At 42.8% G+C, this 22,556-nt stretch overlaps 1 protein-coding gene across 1 annotated transcript in view; it reads left to right on the top strand.

Annotated features, from left to right (window-relative positions):
• dock7 (dedicator of cytokinesis 7) overlaps positions 1–22,556 on the top strand; it is a 65,596-nt gene that overhangs the window by 24,156 nt on the left and 18,884 nt on the right. Inside the window, exons 15-27 of the mRNA XM_080003454.1 lie at positions 6,126–6,243; positions 6,557–6,627; positions 11,216–11,354; positions 11,649–11,750; positions 12,314–12,400; positions 13,502–13,733; positions 14,546–14,710; positions 17,086–17,255; positions 20,168–20,257; positions 21,130–21,225; positions 21,682–21,822; positions 22,042–22,155; positions 22,309–22,476. Of these exons, the coding sequence (XP_079859580.1) occupies positions 6,126–6,243; positions 6,557–6,627; positions 11,216–11,354; positions 11,649–11,750; positions 12,314–12,400; positions 13,502–13,733; positions 14,546–14,710; positions 17,086–17,255; positions 20,168–20,257; positions 21,130–21,225; positions 21,682–21,822; positions 22,042–22,155; positions 22,309–22,476 (1,693 nt within the window). The remainder of the gene's footprint in view (positions 1–6,125; positions 6,244–6,556; positions 6,628–11,215; positions 11,355–11,648; positions 11,751–12,313; positions 12,401–13,501; positions 13,734–14,545; positions 14,711–17,085; positions 17,256–20,167; positions 20,258–21,129; positions 21,226–21,681; positions 21,823–22,041; positions 22,156–22,308; positions 22,477–22,556) is intronic.

Genomic DNA, 22,556 nt, shown 5'->3' with positions numbered 1-22,556 from the left:
TGCATATAAACTGTACATATATCAAAATGTCTTCTTCTTTCACTCTTACACAGTGTAGTGTAAAACTTGCCATTGTAAATAGGTGAATGGAAGATTTTCACGATTGTGATCCTTAAAGTGCACCAGAAATTACCTCACACTTTTAATCACTTTTAATTAGTCTGCTCCAGTAATTTGTGGTGACCAGAGGGTTTGCCTCATATATGACTGCTATTTTCTTTTTTTTTTTCAAAGGCTTAGCCACAGTACTTTAAACAAGCCTAGGCTGTGGATTTCACATATCTATGACTTGCTAGCTCAGCGGAAAGCGGGATATGTGCTTCACAATCCCTTCACGCTGCTTTTGTGTGTTAACCATTTATTTATGTTGTATATTTAATCAGTTTGTTTAGCGTGTTTTATTTAAATTTTTTGGTTCAGTCAATAGGTCTTATAATAATGGGAAGCCCTCAGTGTCAGGCATGGACTTGTTAGGACTTGTTGCTACTCAAGAATAAGTAGACTCAGGTGTATAAAAGTAGAATTTGTACCTTGACTTGCAACCATCAGTTACAATTTTTAATTTGCAACTATATATGTGCAAATTGCATCCATTTTATAATGAAGCTAAATTCTAACAAACATTTTGAGATGGTAGTCTGTTTTTATTGTCTCTGTTCATCGTAATTCACATTGCAATCGCTGAAATTGCTTTTCTCTGGCATTCTCTTTGCAGTGCTTTGTTTTCTGCTTTGAACTAGCACTCTACCCAATTTAGTGTAATTGTTTCTTTTAGAGATTAAATTGCACTTCTTATTGCCCTTCAGGGATTAATAAAGCTTTATTGTATTGTAGGTTTATGTTTCTGAGCGTTTTGACGGGTATCAGTACTAGGGACTAAAATTGGTAGACTAATCGTCCGTCTGTCAACCTGTTCTCCGTGTCAACTCTTAATTTTTTATTTATGTTCTAAACTTTGCTGTTTAAAGCCTATTCAAAACGTTCAAAATAAAAAAGTCATGGTACTGTTTTCCAAATGGTAGAGGGAGCAGTGTGTATGTGTGCACGTTGCACGGTGCGCTGCAGGAGTTTTGCTATCAAACAATTCTTCTTTCATCAATATCATAGAGATTAAAAAAAAAATAAATGTTGTGCCCGCGATGTCAACTGTCTCCTGCCCCATAATGCACGCACATCGTACATACTGTATGAGCCGCGTAGCGAAATGAGGTTTCATTTCAGACGCCGCTTTGTCATCATCTCGCTCTGTCAGACTCTCACGTGTGGGTAAAAGCACGCAGTTCTCTAGCGTTTTCTAGCTGAGCATCTAATTCTTCATGATTGCAAAGAAATGCATTGTTGATTCGGCAAAATGGTTTCATTTTCAGACATCAACTAATTTAATTATTTCAATAATAACAGGTGATTGCTTTGAATCTTCCACAATTGTTGAATAAACATTGGTGTAGGCTATGGGCCTAGCCCAAAACATAGTAAGGAAAGGATTCAAACATCCATCTCCATGAAATTGTAGTGCTGAAAGGACACAGTGCAGGCACTGTGCCGCAGTGATTAAGCGGAAAAATAAATCCATAAGTGATGGAAAAATCAATAGGTCTATCTGGAAAAATAACCTTACATTAGGATACATTTTGTGGTGAATCAAGCCATATAACATATCTATTATATACCTAGTGTGTTTTTTAAGCCCAGGCGTCTACATCAGAATCTGATGAATCTGAAAAACGACAACATATATATATATATATATTTTTTTTTTTAATGTGAATGATACCACATGTTGTATATCAAATCAGAATCCGTTTTATTCGCCAGGTACATTTACATATACTACATTTATATATACATATACAAAATTCAACAGTTCCTAAATATTCTTGGATATTCCTAGGTTATAAACATCTCATGGGAGTGTTAATTGCGAATTGAATACCTTTCTAAATAAAAGTCTGAAATGAGTCTTTCTTAACTGACTATTCTCCTGTTTCATCCCGAATGTTTTCCAGGATATTAAATCGACTCGATTCTTTGGAACCTCTTCATTGACACTGGCCTCAACAAAGTCAATTGAATGACGAGGCCTGATTAACTCAATAGTAAAGTAATAGGTTTCAACCTTGAAATTGTGAAACACAAATTTTAAAACACTTGTGAAAAATGTATAAATCAATTCTATGTGCATTAGCAAATGATTTGAAATATTTTTTTTACCATTGCACAATTATTGCAACAATTCTTATAAAGATAAATGCAACAATTGGCATATTGCTAAATGTCTTTGTAAAAAGAAATGTCAATAAAGAATCTGTACCTTTTTGTTTAACATGTTCTCGATCTTTTGTGAAAAAGGAAGGTTTGGGCAGCATTGGCTCACACATCTATTTGCTAATTTAATAAGATAAGCCTTTATGAATCCCCAGGGTATATGCAGTAGTTGCATTAGTTTCGGAAACAAAATGAAATCGAGTATGGTCTCCATTTGCCTGTTTTGGGTATAGTTATATTTTTTTAATTTTTTCTTTTTTTTTTTATAATAACCTTTATTTAGACAGAGACACGGGGGTCTCAATCTCAAGAGGTCGTTGTGAATATTGTCATCTGAGGATTAGAATGTGACGGAGCATATATATTGTTTACCAGTGCATTCAAATTCTTTTCCAGCTATTTGTATCATTGTGGCGAGTGGGGCCACCTACTCGCTTTTCAAATTCAACTGAGTGATCACCTCTCACAATGACCTGTGAGTAACTTTGCCGGGCTGCAACATGTGCGGCCATTCAGTTCTTTGTTATCCTCTGTTGAAAACCCACAGTGCCTCTCCAGCCCTCCTCTCTTTTTTAACGTGATAGGGGAAAAACAATGTGATCCATTTTATATTTTCCACGCTAATTCGGCTCCCACCCTCTTGGGTGCTTTGCTCACAGAATAAAATAATATGCATGGAAATCATTTCTCCACTGGTGGGGATTAGGGTGCTTGACAAACCACTATGAGAACTTGAACAAATGCTTATTTTCGAGTCGTTTTATCTTTGTTAAAACCTATAAAAGCATGATGGAGTAAGAACTCCTCATTTTATAATTTCCACGGCTAATACTCTCGTTCTAATTTTACATGGACTATGGCTGCCTCATCAGCTTCTGCGCAATTGACGGTGTGTTGGTGTGTGTTTGGCCTGGCCTGCTATGGAGGACATGGCCAAAATCTCTCAAGGCATGTTTAGTTATCAATAACTTTGACCTCCGTCCCCCCCAGAGAATGCGGGGTAAATGGTATCTTATTTTCAACACTCTATTGAGAACATTTCAATGTGTTTGGCCACCTCCACAGCCACCCTGCGTACTGATTAGCGCCGGAGTTGAATCTCATGATTTGAACTGACGAATCACAGCCACTAAGGGAGCTGGAGTTTTATCACTGAAAAATACAATATTTTACGGGGTGAGTTCAATGTTCTACATGACATTGGCCAATTTCGGATGAGGAAACATTTGTTGGATTAGGGAACGCCTTTCAGAAGCACTCGCTTGAATAAGAGCTAAAAAAGATAAAAGGGAATGAATAAGATGCTGATTGATTCCCACGCCTCGCCATCAGTTGTGGTCCCAGCTGTAGACCCAGGGAGCCTGTCCCCCGTCAAGTCGACGACGTCACTGCGGTTTCTCACGTGATGCGGGGTTACTTTTGGATTTCCTGTTGTCAACACCACTCGCCCTCCGAAGACATATGGCAGAAACTGGTCCATCTTTTCAAGAGGTTTAGATTCAAGAGGTTTATTCGTCACATATATATATACATACTTTCATACATATATGCAGTGTAATGAAATGTAATGAATTTTGTAACGGATGTTTACATTTCATTCTCTACACTCTCTGGGCTGTGTTTAATATTGTAGCTCTGAAAGTTACCTTTAAGTTCAAACTGGACATGTGCAAAAAACGGTTGGGACAATGGATATACTTAATAATAAAAATATATCCTGTGCAGCTAATACTGGGAGAAAGCTGAAACCAGGAGACCATGTGCTGTTAATCCCTTGTGGGAAGTTAAGTAAAGCTCAATTGTTATGAATATGTTGTGGACAATGACACGTGTAAGACTTTTTTTCATGCTCTAGTTTGATTGATTATTCAACAGCATTGGCGCAGAACTAATTTGCAGACAACAGTGGTCAATGCCAGTTTTAATTTACATTAGCTAAAATCTACTGTTACTAGGTTAGATTTGCTTGAGGATTTGTGTTAACTCTAAGGATGCCACCCCACCCCCCTTCCTCCATGCTTCATTGACCTGCTTTTTACCGTGACTGGAGTTAGACATCTTTCTTGAGTCTAGCTTTACCCTGCTCTCCTGTCTGCCCCCTACTCCTTTTTTTTTTTTTTTTTTTTTTTACTGGAACAAATTGGGTCAGCTTGTTTATATCCTACCCCCCCCCCCAGCCCCCCCTCTTCTCTACCACGTACCAGACGTATAAGGACATACGTCTGGTAATCACACTTCGCCAAAATCTCCTTAACTTAGACCTTTCCTTTGTGCTGATAGGACTACAATGAGCTTCAAAGCTGAACAGTACAATTAGGAACATTGACACAACGGCAATACCCACATTTCCATGCCTTTTGCACAAACTATTTCACCATATGTTTCTCCAACATCTTTCAGCTCCTACCCATGTTTTGGAAACCACTTGTTGTATTCCCTTATAACTAGAGACCTTCTAATTCTTACTACCCACTGCACCTGAAATCGCCACGTCTTCTTACGTAGTAGCTTCATTTCTGCTATTTGATGCACGGGAACTACATCACTCGTTGTGCAGCAGTAATGCATCTTGCCGGTACAGTAGTTAGTGCACAGAATTGTCAACCCAAAAGGGGCTCCAGTAGCAGATTTTCTGGTAATTAAAGGGTTGCCTCTTCCGACAAAAAGCGATGATGTCATTGAGTAAGACACCTAACTTGTAAATGCCCCCCCCCCCCAGCTGGTTGCCACATTGCATGGCTGGCTTGGCCGTCAGATCACTGCATTCTAACCAGGGCTCAACACAAACTATTAAACGTGATTGCTGGTCTGAAATATACGTATGGTGGTAGCCGAGGCTTTTTTTTTGAGTTCCAATGAATGCATCACTTCCGACCCATTACAGCTTTTCCAACCTGTGTACGCAGCAGCGCTCTCTGCTTTGGAGCGCTTTCAACCGGAGATTAGAGCTGTGTCCGCGTCTTAGTTGTAACGCAACACCACGAGTTGCGTTACAACTAAGACGAGTTAACAAGTTGACTCGATTAATGAGTCAACTCGTTAATCGACCGCGGATGGCGTCATTCTCTGGGATGGATAAAAAATAAATAAATCCTGAAATTGGTGCCCCTCCCCCCCAAAAAAACCCTCATCGGATTGTTTTAGTTGATTGATACAAGTCACTCAAACTGACATGAAAAAAGTGTGATTCGCCGCAAAGCGACATCCCGGACTGTAATAACCTTGCTCTACTGTCGTTCACTGCGATTGACTCTTTTGCTGACAGCGCTGTGAACAGCCCAGCAGGAGAGACGCTCCGTGCGCTGGGATTTCATAACCGAACTATGAGCAGGATGCACCTTTTTACTCCCTCTCACTATGTGGAAATCTTATGCTTTCACATTACAAACGACAAAGGTATTAAAACGTGACCAGGTGCCGGTGCACACGTGGATAAACACACCAACACACGTGCAGGGTTCCGACAGTAAATATTTCAATATCACGAATGCAACACATTTATTTATTTTGGGGTGCACGTTTTGCTGTTTGTGGTCCCTATTTTTTTTATATTAAAAAGTCGTTGCCAAAGGGAGCAACCAAAGGCTGCGAAATGGTTTGCCAATTGACTCAATCTGGTTGCTGAGGCCAACTGTCGAGCCCTGTTAACTTTAAATGAATGAGAAATTCTGTGGAAAAGCTAGCAACGTTTATACTTGAATCGCTGATGTAGTTTATTGGATTACTGCTGTTTCATAAATCGCACTGGGAAATTTCCTGATGCTTACCTACAGTGGTGCTGTTTTGACACCGCTTCTGTGGCATCCTGTGCTGCCAGTTTCCTAATGCCTTGTGTGTCTCTCTTTGTGTATGTTTCACAGGAATCTGCTGTATGTAAACCCACAGAGTCTCAACTTTGCCAACCGCCAAGGCTCTGCACGCAATATCACAGTGAAAGTGCAATTCATGAACGGGGAGGATCCAAACAACGCTATGCCGGTACGATGAAACGCTCATTGTTGAACTGATGAAATGAGCTGCCTGTGGTCGTTTTCGACATCATTATTTTTTAATGTTAGAATATTTGTAATTGAGAAGTTATGACTCTTCCGGTGGGAACTTTTCTCAGTTACAGTTGTGACGGGCATCTAGTGTATGAAACTCAAGCCAAATGTCCCTGGAGAGGGGGGGGTGACAGTGTCCGTGCTGAGTTTGCTTTTCCTCGATACATAAAGGTTAAAAGTCGCCATAAACAGTTTAGCTGCGGCCTTATGTCATAGGATTGTCAGCAAATTTTTTTCTCGTCCCCAAGGTGATATTTGGCAAGTCCAGCTGTGCAGATTTCTCAAAAGAGGCCTACACTGCAGTGGTGTACCATAACAGGTAATGTCCTCCTGTTCATATGACTTTGTTTTCAAACCTTGCGATTTGTGCTTTGCCACGCGAGCACCGTGAATTCAATCATAAAGATGCAGATTTGGAAATTAATAATTGCAGGCCCCCTGAAAATATTAATTGAGCAACAAATGCAGGGGAAGTGGTGGCTCTCACCAAACCATTACACCTAAATTAAGAGAAGCGGTAGTAATTAAGGTGAGTTTGTGGGAATGGACACGATGGAGCTTCCCCACAGTGTTCATTCATGTTCTCCCTCACATCCCCTCACGATTGGTTGTGATTGGCTGTGGGTTCTCAGGCTACGCGGGCAGCTCCACCATGTAGCCAATGGCCTAGACCAGGGGTGGCCAACCAGTCAGAGACTAAGAGCCACTTTTTTTACTGTGTTACTGCTAAGAGCCACATCATACACATGGGCACACATGAACATCACCCCATCCCTTCCTCACACACACACACACACACACACACACACAGACCTCTGCTCCAGCCAGATTCATTGTAAATGTCACACACCAACATGATAATGACAGAAATTGACTCCTAACCCCCGCGACCCGACTAAGGATAATCGGTTGAAGATAGATGGATGGATGGAGTACTAAGACCACAGGCCAGTTATTTTCACCAATTAACATTGTGTGCACTGTCTCACACACACAAACTCTCAGTTCAAAAAGTACTGCTGTTTATTTATTCATAGAGGGGGGAATTGGACTTCGAGTTTAATGATAAGGATGTATTTTTTTCATGTTGGGTCAATTCATTCAATAGTGTCCCTTAAACCCTAACCTTTAAGAATCAGTTTTGGCTCTTGCCTACCATACACGATCCGATGCTTTGGCCATCCACATATACCTGGGACTAGGTGTTCCGGAGCCCTGGCCACATTTTTGAAAATGTGTGGTTACGAGGATCGAACCCGCTATCGGAGCTCGATATGAAATGAAAGTACTGCGTTTCCGCGGTATACCTCTCAGTTCAACCAAGTCCACAAACAAAAATATAATAATTAACAATAGCGTTTTTCTCTTACTATGCATGTTGCTTAGTGGGACTTCTGGTATTCCTTGTCTTGAACAATCCTCTTCAAATCTGGCTTGTATTCCGTTGTTGCCACTCGAAGCAATTCTTTCACATGGGTGTCAGTCAGAACAGATCGATGCTTTGGTTTCACATGTTTTTGGGTAGAAAACACAGACTCGCAGACGTATGTTGACCCAAACATTGACAGTATCTTAAGCGCAGCCCGTTTGACATTGGGGTATTTTTCCATTGGCACACTTTTCCAGAACTCAATGGTCCCTTCCCTTAAAGCAGCTTTCAGTCGGTCCTCCTCCTGCAGCTCGCGAGTCGCGACACACACACACACACACACACACACACACACACACACACACACACACACACACACACACACACACACACACACACACACACACACACCCCTCCAGCCTTCACAGTTCTCCATCGGAGACGTCCGATACGCAACGCAATTCACCGGCCGATCCATCTTATATGTTGACTACTAACCATGTCAATAGTGTTGAAAATAAACTTCCAAAGGTTTTCGAATCTTATTTGGTGTTTTATTAGTCCTAATGCCGCGTTGACTTTGTATGGAGGCGCGCCGCCCCGGCGCTTTTGGTGTAAACGCGGCATTAGGACTAATAAAACAGGCGTTAATGGGACATGACTCCTGCTGCTGTCCGCTTTGAGTAAATGAAGTGATCCGCGGTGGAAAACGAGTGATACATCATAGCGATTTTATAATCATAATAGGGAATGAATGGCTGCGCTTTTTTTCTGAGTTTTTGACGCTGTCATGTGAAAGCCCCTTAAGAGCCGCATGAAACCACCCAAAGAGCCGCATGAGGCTCGCGAGCCGCGGGTTGGCCAGGACTGGCCTAGACCTACTGTACCTTTCCCTTCTCTGAGCCAACACACATGGACTGAGCCTCTCAGGCAAGCATTGGCTACCTTGTTTTGTGTTGTCCTGGACGTGCATACCAGACAAAACAGCTCCCTCACCCACGCAAAAAACTTTGGGTGTGTGTGTCACAGATTGTCAAGGCCCTAATATACTTGCTCTAACTATGCAAACGCGTACGCAAGATGGCTACCCCGTGTGTCCTGCGTTCCTTCTGAGCGTTGATTGTGCACGTCCTCAAGTTAACGCTACGTGTCCGCAAGATGCAATGGAACAAATTACCAGTGCGGCCAGTATATCAGGATATGGCAGACAGGACACAATGGCGGAAAGTTTTAAAGAGAAACTTGCATTGCTTGTCCGCAATGACTTCACTTGGCTTGACTCGCATGGCTTGACTCGACTTAACAGTGATAAATATTCTTGCCAGAATAGCTGGCGTGAGATCACTGTCATTTTATAAGTCGACATGGGAACCTGCAAAGACAAATGGAAACCGGTCCAAGACCATTATGTACGAGCACGGAGAGAGATGCTGGAGAAATGGAGCGGGGGCGGTGCCGAATGCGTGTTTTGTCTGGCAGTCCTTCTCGAGGTCTCTTCTTCTCAATAAGATATTGCGGTGTCGAAAGGTTTCAGCCCCCGTCTGCCCCCTGGTGGATACATTTGAATCTGCCAAGGCACCAGAAAAATTTGCAGGCAAGTATGTGGACAATAGCTCACGTCGCAGCCACTTGTCTACGCAGCGCATTGTTAAAATATATTGGGGGCTTTAGTCTGGCATTTAGCTGTAAAAATTTAAACCATTTTGAAACAAGATGAACGACCGGACTATTGCATGTGGACTAAAGCTGCAGTGGAGTTGTACTGCATCATGTTCGTTTTATGTCCTTGCTGTAACGTACGATTATGACGATTTTGTTAAAGGCGACATCTGAGGTCATCTGATATCAAGGTCTCTGTGCGTGTCATGTGACTGGTGAATCCACAGACTAACCATTGTTTTCTGGATTGATAAAATACTATACTCTGTATTCCCCTTGCTTGATTAAAATTCAGGATGCCAACTATGTTTTCAGTAATATATTTGCTTATTATTTTTTCTAAAGCAGTTAAGAGTCACTCTTTTGCCCAACCTTATTTTTGGGTTGTTCAGGGATGTCCTTGGCACAACTTCACGTCATCTCTATATAGGACCCCAGGGCCCTCTAATATTTTATCGCCGCTATTAGGTGTTCTTTACGACACCTGGCGTTTGTCATTTGTCACCCAGGGGTCACACATTCAAGGTCAAAGTTAATCAACCTGTGACCGATGGGACTACTGTGAGCAGGACAATCTTCCTCTTGCCAGTTTTTTATCTCCCTCTATCCCCTCTGTGTACTGGTCATGGTTAATTATCTTTGGTTTTTCTTGGAAATAGTAAAATATATCTCATGTCCCTCTGCTTATATGCAAATTATTAAACAAAGGCGGACATCTATAATAGGTCGGCATTTAGGCGGCATTTTTCATTCGGCCTCCTTCGAGTTATAGGCTGTGCTCTACCTTTGTACTTTTGTCCGTTTTTGCTTTTCATGTTATGCGTCTAGTCAATGATCTATTATCTTTTCCATTAGGGGGGGGGGGGGGGGGGGAGGTTGCATGTTCTAGCCTTCTGCACTGGGAACGTTCCTTTATTTCCCATGAAGAAATGAGTCCTTCGTTGCGTTATGAAACTGTTAAACCTCAAACCACTCCCTATGCTTTGTGTTTGTTTGTTTTGTTTTATTGTGTTTTAGGGTCCTGGCCTGCACTTGTAATGCCCCCTGTGGGACGATAGAAGGAATTATGTAAAATGCCTTTTCCCCTTTAATTTCCCAGACTTCAAGAATCATGCTTTGCTTGGCTTTGTTGACATCACTTCCCAAGTTATAAATAGACTGAACCATAAAAGGAAGCAGGAGATGGACGGACCTGCTTGCCTGTGGCTACTACCTCTCAGCTGCTAGTGTCTAATATTGTCGGAATATGGTTAATCCCGCAGGAAGCACGCTCTCTCCAACCAGTTATAGAGGAGTCTCCCACGGCCAATTAAATACAAAATGAAAATAAAGATTTCATTTGACATCAATTTGGATACTCGCTCTCTATTCCTGGAAAACCGAGCACTGCAATTTGCACCAAATTATTAGACTAGGTGTGTTCATGTTGGAACTCAGTAAGGGAGTAAGTCATCCAGCTATTTAAGAGGCATTGCTTGTGACTTGCTATCAGGCATAATACTCAGTAGTCGGACAATGATGCAAGAGTGTTGCATAACTTGACCAGACTAATGGAACCAAACATTATAGTGAGGGATTCACTGATATCACTTTTGTAGCAGTATGGATTTGGGGTCATTAGGACATAAATCTTGAATGACTGTCATTTTTTTCTCAAATTGAGGCAATTGCATCAGTGCGAGTAGCGGTAAGCCGCAAAAAGTCACTTTTCTTGAATCATGCTTTATATGGTTTTTGGCATTGGATTTTGGCATTGGGTTGTTTTCTGATACAAAACCCTATTTCAGCCCGCTGGCAGTTGTCCGTTATTACTGTGCAATATATGACCATTCCAACCACCATTGGGGAAATAACACTGCCAAACCATCATGACTTCCAGATCCCCCGACTTCCACGATGAGATCAAGATCAAGCTGCCGGCCTCTCTGTCAGACCACCACCACATCCTCTTCACCTTCTACCACGTCAGCTGTCAACAGAAGCAGAACACGCTGCTGGAGACCCCAGTGGGATACACCGTAAGCACCGGCGTTGTTTCGATAAATCCCAACAAAACCATGGCACACGCTTAAAAACAGCACACGTAAAATGGCAAACATGATCGACTTTGTGTATTATAATAATCATAATAATAATAATAATAATATATGGTGATATTCAAAACAAAATGGAATTACTTCAGTGGTACACACGGGTGTGCGAACATAAGGGTGTATTTATTTGTGTATTTGCTTCCTTTTATGTATTTAGAAAAAACTAAAAACTATATTTTTAAATCTCTTTAATTCTCTTTCTCTCCTTGGGCTCTCCAGTGGATCCCCATGCTGCAGAGCGGCCGTCTGAGGACGGGACACTTCTGTCTGCCTGTGTCCCTGGAGAAACCCCCTCAGTCCTACTCCGTTCTCTCCCCCGACGTAAGACGCTATTCTTACAAAATAGGATCAAGTGCCAGAGCGTTTCATTGATATGAGAAAGGGGAAAGTAGAAGACTCCCATGAGGCAGGTGCTTCAGAGCACCGCTGGCCAAAAAGAAAACTTTCATAAAACTCTTAATTTCCACTACAATATCCATTTTAAACAAGACCAAATAGACTGTTAGCACTTTTTGATTCAGCTTTTCACAACTGCTATTATTTATTTATAGAATTGTTTGTGTTTTTAACCAAATTTTATGTGAGTCTTTCATGGTTGTATGTTTTGATGTTTTTGCGACCCCCTAACTTTCACCCTATTTTACTTTATACATACGCTGCACTTTACTGCTTTTCTTGCACTTCTGGTTAAATGATAAACTGCATTTCGTTGTCTCAGTACTTGTACTTTGTGCAATGACAATAATCCAATCTAATCTAAGAAGATTTTTTTCATCGTGACAGACAGCGTTTTTTGAATCTTGAAGAAATCTTGAAATCTGACGATGTAGGCCGTTTGGTGCCAGTGTGGTGATGCTCTATTGACACGTGCATCTGTACACCAGGTTCCACTCCCAGGGATGAAATGGGTGGATAACCATCGTGGTGTGTTCAACGTGGAGGTTGTTGCCGTTTCCACCATTCACACACAGGTAAATTCCCTGCTATAGGTTCTTTGGGTTCTGCTATAGGATTTACAGAGCTTAGTCAAACCCATTATGTCAAAAGCTCTCAATGTTGTAGGGCTTTCACAATCATTAAATTGTGACAAATTAATTGTCTAACTTGTTCATTTTAATGCCTTTATCATAGTATTGTCATGATAGTGTGATAATAATTGTCTGCCTATCACAGAAGAGCTATCTATTGACGATTAACATTGGGACAACCATAAAGATTCAGGTAGACACTTGCTGATGGTAACTCACCTAATCCACATTTAATTTGTTGAGACTTCTCCCCCATTGAATTTAATTTCCCCCAACATTTGGATAGACAAATTAACAAGGAACCTAATGATTTTTGCAGAATGACCACGGTCTGCTCAACTGGTTGCGATCAGGCGATTATGTGCCAATGTTGTGCACAATATGTACTGTGGAATTCCTTTATTTTGTTACCGTAATGAATCCTGTCAAGTATCTGTTCAGCTGCATCCATTTTTATTCTTTGCTTTTACACAATTGTGGTCATTCTTCTCCAGTGCCAAGTCTTTAGCACCTTGCCTTGTAATAATTTATCAGAGGTCGACTCCATCTCTGTGTTGGCTGTGGTACTGGGGGCCCTGAGGAGACCTACCCAACCTAATGCACCTATAAATCACTACCCCGCTCAGATTAGACTTGCTGGGTTCTACTGTGTTCCTGTAGCAGCGACTTCTGAAGCACTCCTGGGTGCACCTGCAGAGAAGGAGACCTATTACCCTATTTTTTGTGGACTCTCAACTTTTCTGATTACACTTGCTTTGCCACTTATACTGGCTTCTATTTTTTCGGCTTTCCTGTTTTGCCTGTCTTTTATGCTTTACCCACATTCCTTCTCATCTATTTCAACCTCATACCTTCCTCTCCGCTTTGTACACTGCATCCTCCCCTTTATAATGAGGTTCATTTCTTTACCGATTTTACTGGAGCTTGATTTAACACTGGCAATGACAGCCTGAGCTCTTCAAGAGAGCTCTGAGTCAAACTCGTTATAATTGGAATCTGCTTTTCATCCCTGCTTCCGCTCTGCACCTTACCTCCCTGACCCAGGATCAGTACCTGGACAAGTTCTTTGCCCTGGTGCATGCCCTGGACGAACACATGTTCCCGGTAAGGATAGGAGACATGCGCATCATGGAGAACAATCTGGAGGCCGAGCTTAAGTCCAGCATCGCAGCCCTCAACTCCTCCCAGCTGGAGCCCGTGGTGCGATTCCTCCACCTGCTGCTGGACAAGCTGGTGCTGCTGGTAGTGAGGCCACCGGTCATCGCCGGGCAGATAGGTATTTAACTTAATTGGAGCATTTGTTAACACCTACAGAGGAGATATGTCTGTTAATGAGCTGGGGGTAATTATTTTTACAGAGAACCGTGTCAATAATAATCAAAAGTATGATGTACAGTATAATATATATACATATTATATATATAAAAAAATCCAAATACATTGGATTCACAATGTTGAATCCAAAGTTGAGATAATTAGGGTGTTAACTGCAATGATCATGTTTGCCAGCGTGAATCTAAAGTCAGAGCCAAGCTCTGTTAACACTGAGCACTGTCCCTAATATGAAGACATCTCTTTGCTGAGACGATAGATCAGATAAAAACTGGTGTTGCCAGTCAAGGCTGGGAAGATGCATTAAAGACCTCTGACCCACTTTCTTGCAAAATCCATATTTTATAGCATGACACTTAGTAACTGACTTCAGCGCCAGGCACAGCATTCGCAGAAAACTACGCTTACAGAAATATAATGCAAAGCATTAACATTCATATTTAAATTGTTATTCTTAAATAAAACATTATTGATGCAAATATAACATTGACTCACAAATTATATCTCATACTGTGAGGGTTTTTATGCACATTACTCTACACCTGAAGCCAGACTATTTCCCTCTATGAAACCTTTCATTGTATTACACCAAGACCACATTCTGACAGCCTTTCAAACACATTTCGCTGAACTACTATTTACTTTTTCAGTTGGGTATTTACCTGGCTGTCTAAAAAAGTTCTTGAGTTCCTGTTTGTATGTCTTTGATTCCTGTGCATGCGTATAAATATTGAGCCTCGTGTGTGTCTTGTGCAGTGAATCTGGGCCAGGCTTCTTTCGAGGTCATGGCCTCCATAGTGAACCGTCTCCATAAGTACCTGGACACCAGCCAAGACATGCACGGCCGCAACAGCCTGCTCTCCTCCTACATCCACTATGTCTTCCGCCTGCCCAACACCGACCCCAACTCGCCCTCACCAGGTACCGTACGCCCTCCTCCAGCCCCGCTAAACACCTCTTTTATTTTACTGTTTTGTTTTTTTTCGAGGGAGGTTCATCTTCTACCCGCCAACTGGCTTTCATGTTCTTTTCTCATGCTCTTGTTTTTTTTCCTTTTTCCTCATTCCACTTTGTCTTCTGCTCGCCCGACTCAGACACCAGCTCAACCTCCCCCTCACCAGGTATACATGGTACACTACCTGAAGTTTTCTTTCTTTCTTCCTCATTCTTTTTCTGTTTCTTAGTTTTTCTTTTTGAGTTAAATCAGCATTCCCTTTCACAGCGTGCTGAAGTTGGATGTCATAACAAATTTCAATGAGATCAGATTTTAGTTTTTCAAAATATGTAGAACACTCTTTTCTGTGCAAACTTCTCATACTCTCACAATTCACAGCTTGAAACCTCAATGCCAATTTAGCTGGGATGACATGTGTTTGTAGGCCAACCCGAAGGTTAGTTGTTAAAAAAGTTTAAAGTAAAAAAAATAAAAATTGACTTACGGTGTAATGGTATGTCATTTCACAGTATTAAGTTATTAATTATTTCCCCCCCTTTGTTTTCTGTAAATTATATTAATAATTTCATATTAAAAAGGAAAAACACATGGTAAAGCCTCTGAAGCGGCACTTGTTGGGACTCTCAAATTCACAGGAGAGGCAAAATATGGACATATATATCGAAATCTGACTTATTTGCAAAATTGAAGATGTAAACTTTAGTTCACCTGACTGTATGTTGCTGCTGCGTGGTAGCAGATGGGCAATTGTTGAAATAATCTATCCAATGAGCAATTTCCAGAAGCCCCTTTCCGCCTTTGTTCCGCTCCCATGCACCTAAGTAACATAAAGCAACTTATTGTAAACATTTGGCAGAAAGTGGGTGTGCCGCTGCCGCTATAAACAAAGATGGCAGAACATGTCTGCTAAGTTGAGGGTGGGTTAAAGTTTACATCTTTAATTTTGAAGCATAAATTTATACCATGTGCATGTTATTACAGGGAAAGTCTCACGGTTCAGAACTGTAGTTAGATGGCTGGAGAGCCAAGTACCACCGGGGGATCAGTGTGTTGGTGTCTTTCATGCGGTGGAGCCGCTGTAGCGGGGCTTAGTCTGGGCAGAGTGTGAAAGCATGCCCCAGGAGGTATTAGCGGAGGGGGCTGTCCACCCACTTAATCGCTACACACTACTTTTCGGCGGTGCTGTATCTCGTCTACCGCTTGGAAAGCTTGCGGCTGATGTACAGCAGGTCTGTGCCCTCAACCTCCACTGCCCCAGCCCTCTGTCTGACGCGTCGCTCTGCAGACAGAAAGGGAGAGCAACGTTGTGAGTAAACAGTACTGGCTTCCCACAGAAAGCTGATTTTACTTTCACAAACGTCTGTTGGCATTTCTCCTTACACTGGACCGGATTTGGAGCACCCTTTCAAGTTAAATCAGACAAGGGGCTGGTCAGCTCCGTAAAGTCAACACCAAACCTCCTGTAGTAGCCAGCCAGCCCCAAGAACTGATTCACCTCCTTCTGGGGTCTAGCTCTAGCCTTGGGGCAGGACTTCATCCAAGTGGTAGCCCGGATAATGTAACTCCCTCAAGCGCACACTTCCTTGGTTTGGCAGTGAGGCCCGCCCGTCTCAGAGACTCCAGCACTCCTGCTGCTTCCTGCCAGCACCCTGTGGTATGCAGCCGTCTGGCTGTAGACCTTGGCGTGGACCTCGGTGAGAGTGATGGCCGCCACTCTCTGCTTTTGTGGGTACGGGATCCAGGGTTCTGCATCGCAGTGATCCATGTCCCTTTTCGGGCACTGCTTGTGACCGGTTGGTTACTTCCCAGGATGCAATGGAGAAGGAGGCAGTCGGGTTCAGAGCCGCTCGGGTGTGCGTTGATAGGCAGGAGAATGCAGGTTGGCTTGGTTTAATCAAAACTGAGGGGCTCGCTGGCCAAAAGGATAAATAATATTAATGATGACAGGACAGAATAAGTGCAGACATCGTTCTGTGCCGCTCGCTCGTGGACGGCTGCCAAGCCCAATATGCCGATCCCTCACTGCAAGACAGATAAACTTAAGAAAACTTCCTGCCCTGGGTCGGACCAATCTGCGCCGCTTGGACACTGATTCCTTTTCCTTGTGCAATTAACAAAGACAAAATGTAAAATAAACACAACTAAAGGCCACTTAAACAGTATAAAGGTCACCTGCAGTTTACGCTGATTGGCCGTTTTTCAGAGTCATTGAGAGGTGGTCACTTGTAAAACGTGAATCTTCTCTCCAGGGCGGTGCGTTGACAACAAATGTTTACCTTATGTTTAACCTTCTGCCAAATCATAAAACCTCTAATAAATAATAAAAACTCCCTCCCTCCAGGCCCAGGAGGGCTGGGCGGCTCGGTCCACTATGCCACCATGGCCCGCTCGGCCGTCCGACCCGCCAGCCTTAACCTCAACCGCTCCCGCAGCCTTAGCAACAGCAACCCCGACATATCCGGCACACCCACCTCCCCCGACGACGAGGTCCGCTCCATCATCGGAAGCAAGGTATGATGCGCATTGTGAATTCCTCCTGCTTTTTGGGTTGAGCCTCTTCTCCTCATTTAGCAAATTCGCAGCAGTTTGTTACTACAGTTAGATCTTTCAGAATGCTGTCGGTCTACATATGTAGAAGTACAGAATTCCATTGGTTTTAGATCTATTTTAGGCTAGTGCCAAAGGGTAGACTGTGACACACATACACACTGAAGCAGGAATCTTGACTCTGCACAGTGATCTACGGTGCCATTTATCACCTACATGAGAGGAAAACCCTATAGCTAGTAGGCAAACACCAGCAAACAGACACCTTAATTCGCTCACCCCTATAACAGCAACCTTTCTCAGTCTCTCTCAAACACACAGTCACCGCTCAGTCAGCGGAGGTTGTGAAAGGATCGTTAAATCTTAAGATTATAGCCTGAACAATCAGGTGGACCTCAATCGATGGGTTCCCTATTTTATAACTGCTCCTAGCACAACCTCACTGAATGCTTTCCTGTTGAGAAACGTACCACTCACGCACGCAGCTTCTTGCTGTGCTTAACTGCCGTCCAACGGGGCAAATATTTAAGCCTTGGAAAAAAAGTTAATGCAGGAATCGTGCGTATTTTATGAACATGTTTTGAGAAACATGGGTAATATCACATTTTATTTCTATCTTCTTTAGACAGTTGACATAGTACATCTAAACCATAACATTGGCTCCAGTAGGTTGCCAATATGAAGCGGCGCAACTTCTCTCAACTACTCTTACATTAGTACAGATATAGCCAGAGTTGATTTGCAGAAGTGCAAATGAGTCAATAAAACCCTGGAAAACCCGATTAAATGTACGTTGGCAGCCTTTTTTCTACGGTGTTACATATGAAGACTGACTATATGGCTAGCTTCCCTTTTTCGAAATGAGATTCAGCATTAAATTGCTTAATCTAACCCGTTGGACTGCATTTAACTATAGTGAGAAGCGGCAGCAGTGCTGTAGGTTTCCCAATAGCATAACATTTGTCTATTTTTCAACACAGAATAGTAAAGCTAATCTAACATTTAAGTGTTACATTAAACTATAATATAATTTAGATCTACTAGATCTACCTTTGGGTGAGAATTCACTGAGGGCAATTTTGTCGTTTATGTTTATTATTTGACTGCCTGTCATTTGTCCAAATCTGTTTCTAACTTGTACCTTGCTGTCAATGTTAATGTAATTCAACCCCTTTTTGGTTTTCAAAAAAATATTTTTAATTCATTTGACCCCAAATATAATTGAACACTGATGAGTGAGTGATGTTTTGCTGATGGACCTGCCTTCCCCTTGTTTAATGGATGTTGCCTTACCGCTACTACTAAACTCAACTAAACCTTGTCTTCTCTTGGGCTTTTTTCCACCGCAGAGTGGAAAAGGGGAACGGGACTGAGACAGATCTTGTTCTTGCCTTGTACTGCTTGACTTTCTCTTGTGTGATAATGATTAGAATCTTTAAATTATTGACAAATCACCTTTTCTTTCTGGAGCCCTTGATGTCCTGGAGAAGCCCTGAACTCTAAAACTTTATTTTTAACCTGTGGTTGTTCCATTCCCTCCTTCCTTCCTCCCCCCCGGTGCTGCTCGCTCGTTCCTTTGCCTTCTGCTTGTGCTCTGTGACCTCTGACCTTGATGCCCCCTAGGGCCTAGATCGTTCCAACTCGTGGGTGCACACCATGGGCTGTAAAAGTGCCCCCTGGGGATCCAGCCCCGGGTCTGCTCCAGAAACCATGCAGGTGGTTCCACTAAATGCCCTGTCCACCCTTATTGCCGCTCAGCCAGAACTCACCCCATCCACATCTAAGGAATATTGTGACATTTCTTGGTTTTGGTCCATTGTTGCCCTTTGCCGGGCAGGAAAAGCAATGTAGTCTGTTTACAATTTATAGACAAAAACCTATATAGACTGGGAATCGACCAAATGTTTTATACTTTGAACCAAGGCAACTGTAGACACTTCGAAAAATACTTCTACTTCTAAAAATAAAAAAATCATATTCTGCATGTGTAAAAAAAAAATAAATAAATAAATTGTATCTGGTGTGCTGCAAAGGCAAAACAATGGAGCCAAAATATCGAAATTTTACGGTATTTTCACCAAATACCAACCATTAACCTCCCGTGATTCCTCACCTCTCACACGGGAGTTACAGCCGCCTGCATGACTTATCAGCTGTAGTGTTTTCACTAGTCGGCACTAGGTGCCGGATCTAAAAACCCAATCCCTCCCAAAGCCTGATGTTGTTGTTCAAATTGGAAAATTCTGAGCAAACTCAGGGAAGCAACCTCTCAAATCTATAGCCAAAGTACTCTCTTTTTAACGTTAAGCCTCTGCAAGATTCATGAGAGGGAAACTGAGAGTGATAACTGTAACTGGTAACTGGCTTGGTAACTGTTATTGTGATTTAATTCATACTATATTCCCCCAATATAGTAATGACAGTAGAGTAGTGCTAGAATTCCTTTCCAGTGGGAGTAGAGAAGCCTTCGTATTAATTCATTTCCCATTATATTCCTGCATGACGTCCTACTAATATCATAGCATTCACGCTGTGTGTGTGTGTGTGTGTGTGTGTGTGTGTGTGTGTGTGTGTGTGTGTGTGTGTGTGTGTGTGTGTGTGTGTGTGTGTGTGTGTGTGTGTGTGTGTGTGTGTGTGTGTGTGTGTGCGTCTGTGTGTGTGTGTGCGTCTGTGTGTGTGTGTGTGTGTGTGTGTGTGTGTGTGTGCGCGCGTCTGTGTGTATGTGCGCGTCTGTGTGTGTATGTGCGCGTCTGTGTGTGTGTGTGCCAGCAGACACATCCACTGGTACACTAAGGGGGGAAAAAGGTGCAACCCCTCGTGCTCCCGTTGCTCCTCCACTAACCTTGTTGTCACCGTTCCATTCATCCCACCCATAGGCCATGGAGCGCTGTGGCAATCGCATGTCTTCGCACACTGAGAGCGCCAGTTTCTTGCAAAGTTTAACAGGACGGTTGCCCACCAAAAAGGTAGAGCCACTTGCACAAGGGGGAGGAGCCCACCACCATCCCCCCTCCCTCTTGTTCGCCTCCTCGCCTGTCTGTCTGTCTGTCTGTCTGTCTGTCTGTCTGTCTGTCTGTCTGTCTGTCTATGTCTGGGTTGCTTGTTGTGGAGTCTTGTTGGATGCTGAATGTCAGTGCTCCGCCTCTTGTTGCGTTGAATGGCGTCTTCATAATATGGTTTCAGTGTTGGTCTTTTTGAAACTCATGGCAGCCATGCACACAAAAAGGACATCATTGCTTTATAGAAATTGAACTATTTGGCTCTTGAACTGTTGTCAAGACATTGCCGTTTGTATGCATCATTATTTGCATGCTGAGAAAAGGCTACTTTTACTCAGTTCTTTAAAGTATTTCAAGCGTTGTGTGGGAATGTGATTATTATTTACGTGACGATTTACTTTTGTTTTGTAGTCTTTTATGCTATCTAACGCCTCTAGGCCACTTTTCTTTTAGTAACCCTCACGTTTTCTTTAATGGAGACAGCCTCGTAGGTCTTTGGAGTCACAGCAGAGCCACAGAACCATATAGTTGAAATGATATCAATGAATGAATGAAGGTCGTCCACAGCTAGGGGGTTCCAAAATCAATACCCCCATTTGCTTGTTAATTATCTGTATCGTAAAGTATCTTGGAGTGAATTTATTTCCTGAACAAAAGACAAAACAATACACCCATGTGTGTTAATTTTGAAACCCCCGTTGGCGTCACAGTGAGTGAAATAATTGGTACAGAACCGTCGACCGTCGTTCTTTTACAACCTGATTCCTCCAGCTACCTGCCTCTAACTGCCTCCTTTCTCCTCTATCCCGCGTCTCCTCAACGCTCCATCCCTCCCCTAGCTCTTCCATGAGGAGTTGGCCCTCCAGTGGGTGGTGAGCAGTGGCAGCGTCCGTGAGGGAGCGCTACAACAGGCCTGGTTCTTCTTTGAGCTCATGGTAGGAAACGCAACTGCCGTAGCCTTGAGCCTTGAGCCGCTCACCTTGTCGCAAACCTTACATGGAATTGTTGAAGGTTTTATATAGCAGGGTTCTGACCAATGTCCTTGAAGTGCTTGAATTTTGTCCTCAGAAATGTAAGTGCTGTAACACCTTGAAAAGAGCCGCCTTTGTGCTGTAGTACTTGAAGAGTCCTTGAAAAATCCTGATAATTGAAAAATTGTGATATTCCCCCTGGTTTTGTTATTCAAATTGTAATGTAATAAAAATAATTCTGAATGGCTTTTTCCAGGGAAATAAACACTTATAATAGTACATGACAATGGCATTAATAATGGATTTATAGATATAAATGTCATAGATAGTAATAGTGTAAAAATGAATAAAATAACACTTTATTCATACTTTTTTCTCGACCCTCGTTTTGAGCTGAAATGTCCACCTTCTGACCCTCAGGTGAAGAGCATCATCCACCACCTGTACTTTACCGACCGCCTAGAGTCACCCCGGAAGAACCGCTTCCCCGAGCGCTTCATGGACGACATCACCGCCCTCGTCAGCACTATCGCCGGGGACATCGTCTCCCGCTTCCAGAAGGTACTGCTACTCTACTCTCTTTTTTTTATTTGTTGTGGATGAACAGAACTAAATTGGTTAAAAGGGTCGTGAATTGAATTTTACAGTCCAAAAGTCCCTCATATGGCTCTCTAGTTATGCATATGCCCAAAGCTGAATTATTCTGTAGTCGGACAGCAATGGGAACGCAATGAATTTAGGATTGCGTGGGCTTTGACCCCTGACCTTCCGCATGAACAGGACCTGGAGCTGGTGGAGAGACTGAACACCAGTCTGGCCTTCTTCCTCAACGACCTGCTGTCCGTCATGGACCGAGGCTTCGTCTTCACCCTGATCAAGACGTATTGGAAACAGGTATATTTTTCGGCTTCAATTAGAAAGTAGCATTTAAATGCACCTATTGAGCTGAGTATTATTAATATTATATATTAATAAGTATTATATACTTTTTCCCGCTTTCAGCTCTGAGGCTGATATTCGTCATGCTTTCTCCGCTCTCCTCTCCAGGTGTCCACCAAGCTCTACGCCCTGCAGAACCCCACGCTGGAGTCCCTGAGGCTGGACTTCCTGCGCATCGCCTGCAGCCACGAGCACTACGTCACGCTCAACCTGCCCTGCGGCCTGCTCACGCCGCCTGCCTCCCCCTCGCCCTCCGTCTCCTCCGCTACTTCCCAGGTCCGTCCCACTGGAGACTCATTTACCCCAAGGTCATGAGGGCTGGGCTGATGCACATGAAAACTGCTCCTATACCATCC

This window comes from Zeus faber (genome assembly GCF_960531495.2).
Source record: "Zeus faber genome assembly, chromosome: 1".
In the NCBI taxonomy this organism is placed as follows: domain Eukaryota; kingdom Metazoa; phylum Chordata; class Actinopteri; order Zeiformes; family Zeidae; genus Zeus; species Zeus faber.
The sequence above is the reverse complement of the archived record's forward strand: the minus strand, read 5'-3'. Positions and strand labels throughout refer to the sequence as shown.